At 45.7% G+C, this 2,390-nt stretch overlaps 1 protein-coding gene across 1 annotated transcript; it reads right to left on the bottom strand.

Annotated features, from left to right (window-relative positions):
* Nucleotides 1-386: 386 nt before the first annotated feature.
* CYSLTR2 (cysteinyl leukotriene receptor 2) lies at nt 387-1,340 on the bottom strand. The gene has a single exon (XM_064726430.1). The coding sequence runs from the start codon at nt 1,338-1,340 to the stop codon at nt 387-389; it is 954 nt and encodes a 317-aa protein (XP_064582500.1).
* Between the last annotated feature and the right edge of the window lie 1,050 nt (nt 1,341-2,390).

Below are 2,390 nucleotides of genomic sequence, written 5' to 3'. Positions count from 1 at the left end.
AGCAGTTTCCCTTTCAAGTCACTCAGTATTGTGAAATGAAATAATGGGACTCCAGTAGCAAGGTGGATTCCTTTCAATGCCTTGTCCTGGGGAGGGTGAACCACAGAGGTGTCTCTACATTGCTAAACAGAGGACAACCAGGGATCACACCCAGCCACTTGTCTTCAGATCGTCCAGACTCAGTTTTGGTCACTCACAAAGAGCTCTGTCCCAGAGATTTCTGCTCCAGAGATGCCTGACAGTGAGCAGCAGAGCTGCAGGCTGGTCAGCAGCACAGCACACAGCTTCTGCCATTGAATAGTATGAACCCAGTCTAGAGATCCCATCAGGACTGTATATATATATATATATATATATATATATATATGTTTGCAATTCTGCACCAACTACCTGCAGCACAAACTTCTGATTTTTGCTTTGAAATTTTCAGCCGCAAAGTAATAGAGGAAGGGATCGAGGCAGCTGTTCGTGGCAGCGAGGCAGAGAGTGACCACCAGCGCCTTGTGCAGGCTGGCCTGGCTGCAGCTGCTGTACATCAGGTGGACAGTTCTCAGGATGTGGTAGGGCAGGAAGCAGATGAGGGAGAGGATGAGGGTGATGACGATGGTCAGCAGCGCCTTCCTGTGACAGATTGCCCTCCTGCTCTGTGGAGCCCGGGACTTGAGCAGCGCTCTGATGGCAAAGACGTAGCAGAACACAATTGTGCAGAAGGGCAGGATGAAGCCCACGACGAGGACAAAGCTGTTCATCATGAGGAGCTTGTGTGTGCTGGAGGGGTGCAGGTCCAAGCATTTGACTGGGTTGCGGTAGCCAGCGATTCCCTTGTTTAACAGAGGGCTGGCAGCTGCCAGCACGAAGACCCATATGGCCACACAGACAATCCTGGCACACTTGGTGTTGGTCACTTTTCCATGTTTGAATGGGTGGACGATGGCTATGAAACGAACCACGCTGAGCATGGACAGGAAATAAATGCTGCAGTACATATTCATGTACAAGGTGTAAGTCATGATCCTGCAGAGGATGTCACCAAATATCCAACGGGATCCCAAGAGGTAATATGAGGCTCGAAAGGGCAAAGTGCTGACAAACATGAGGTCTGAAATAGCCAAGTTCTGCATGTAAATGTTTACTGAGGTCCTTTGCGACGTCTGGAAGAAAACATAAATGGAGAGGCTGTTTCCAACAGCACCCGGGAAGAAGATAAAGAGATACGTGATGGGATAAATGACTTGTTTGAAGCCGTCAACCATATAGTTGGAGGAGCAGTTAGTGAAGTTGCCATCTAGTGCCACCTTGGAAATATTGGAAATATTCATAGTCTGATCCAGCATCTCCATTTTTCTGCCAAAGGGAAAAGAAGTGGTGTGAGTACTGGGTTACAGGCTGGGCAGGGAGTTTGGCTATTTGGGACTGTTTCACTGAGGGCAGAAATTGCAAGGTGTGGATGACAGTGGGAATAAGGGTTTGTTAACGAGTAATTACTTGTGACACCCCAGTAAATACACATCTCAAGACACAAAGCCCCAAGTAAACTCTAATGAGTTTCAGTGCTACAGAAGCTGGTTGTGTTCTCAGCCTGTAAAAGTGCTGCCTTTTAGAGGTGCTGTGTGTGTGTTTTAATGACAAGTCTCTGATCTTTGCTGTGCAAAACAAGCCAACTTGCTGTCAGCCATTTTGTGGCAGTGAAGTTTTGAGTCCCCAGTCACCTACCATGGAAACATCAAAACCTGAACAGAAAAGAAATCACTGCCCACTGCTAGGCCTGCATTTCAAATTAGAATGGAAAGCCAGAAGAACTGAATCTGCCTTTTGGAAGCAGGGAAATTTTTCTGGTGTGTTTTTGGCAGTATTTCCTGAGGAATACTGGATATATTTTGATCCATGTAAAAATTAAGGACATTTTGACCTTAAACACTCTGCAAACACTGTGCTAATTATGTACGGTTCAATTTTTAACTCCCTCCTCCTTGCATTGTATTTCTACTTTCTTGCTAGCTCCTGATGGTTTTCTATGTCTCTTTTTGTGGGGCCTTTGCTCCATGTACCACCCTCTTAACCTCTTTTGTGCTCAGCTGTTCTGCACCAGTCATCCACACACACTGCAGCTTCCAGGGCAGCCCCCATTTGCAGCCCTAATGAAAATGGCCTCTGAGAAAATGGGCTGTGCTCAGAGAGAGGCATTTCTCCTCCTGTGAGGCTATAATTCAATCAAATCAAAACCACTCACCACTAAAACACTCTAAATAATAAATTTTTTTCTCATTAGTGTCTATTTTCTGAACTCTTGATTTCTTATCTCAGCTGTCCTGCATCTAGTAGTATTTTCAAAGGACGGTGTCAGTATTGTTTCTTGTTTGACAGTGGGAAATATTCCCTCTTTGTATCTG

Source organism: Zonotrichia leucophrys, chromosome 1 (assembly GCF_028769735.1).
Source record: "Zonotrichia leucophrys gambelii isolate GWCS_2022_RI chromosome 1, RI_Zleu_2.0, whole genome shotgun sequence".
Lineage (NCBI taxonomy): Eukaryota > Metazoa > Chordata > Aves > Passeriformes > Passerellidae > Zonotrichia > Zonotrichia leucophrys.
This window is presented reverse-complemented; position numbering and strand designations above follow the sequence as displayed.

Bases quoted from the DNA above. Each gene is read 5' to 3' on its own strand.
- CYSLTR2 (XM_064726430.1), bottom strand. From the start codon at position 1,340: ATGGAGATGCTGGATCAGACTATGAATATTTCCAATATTTCCAAGGTG.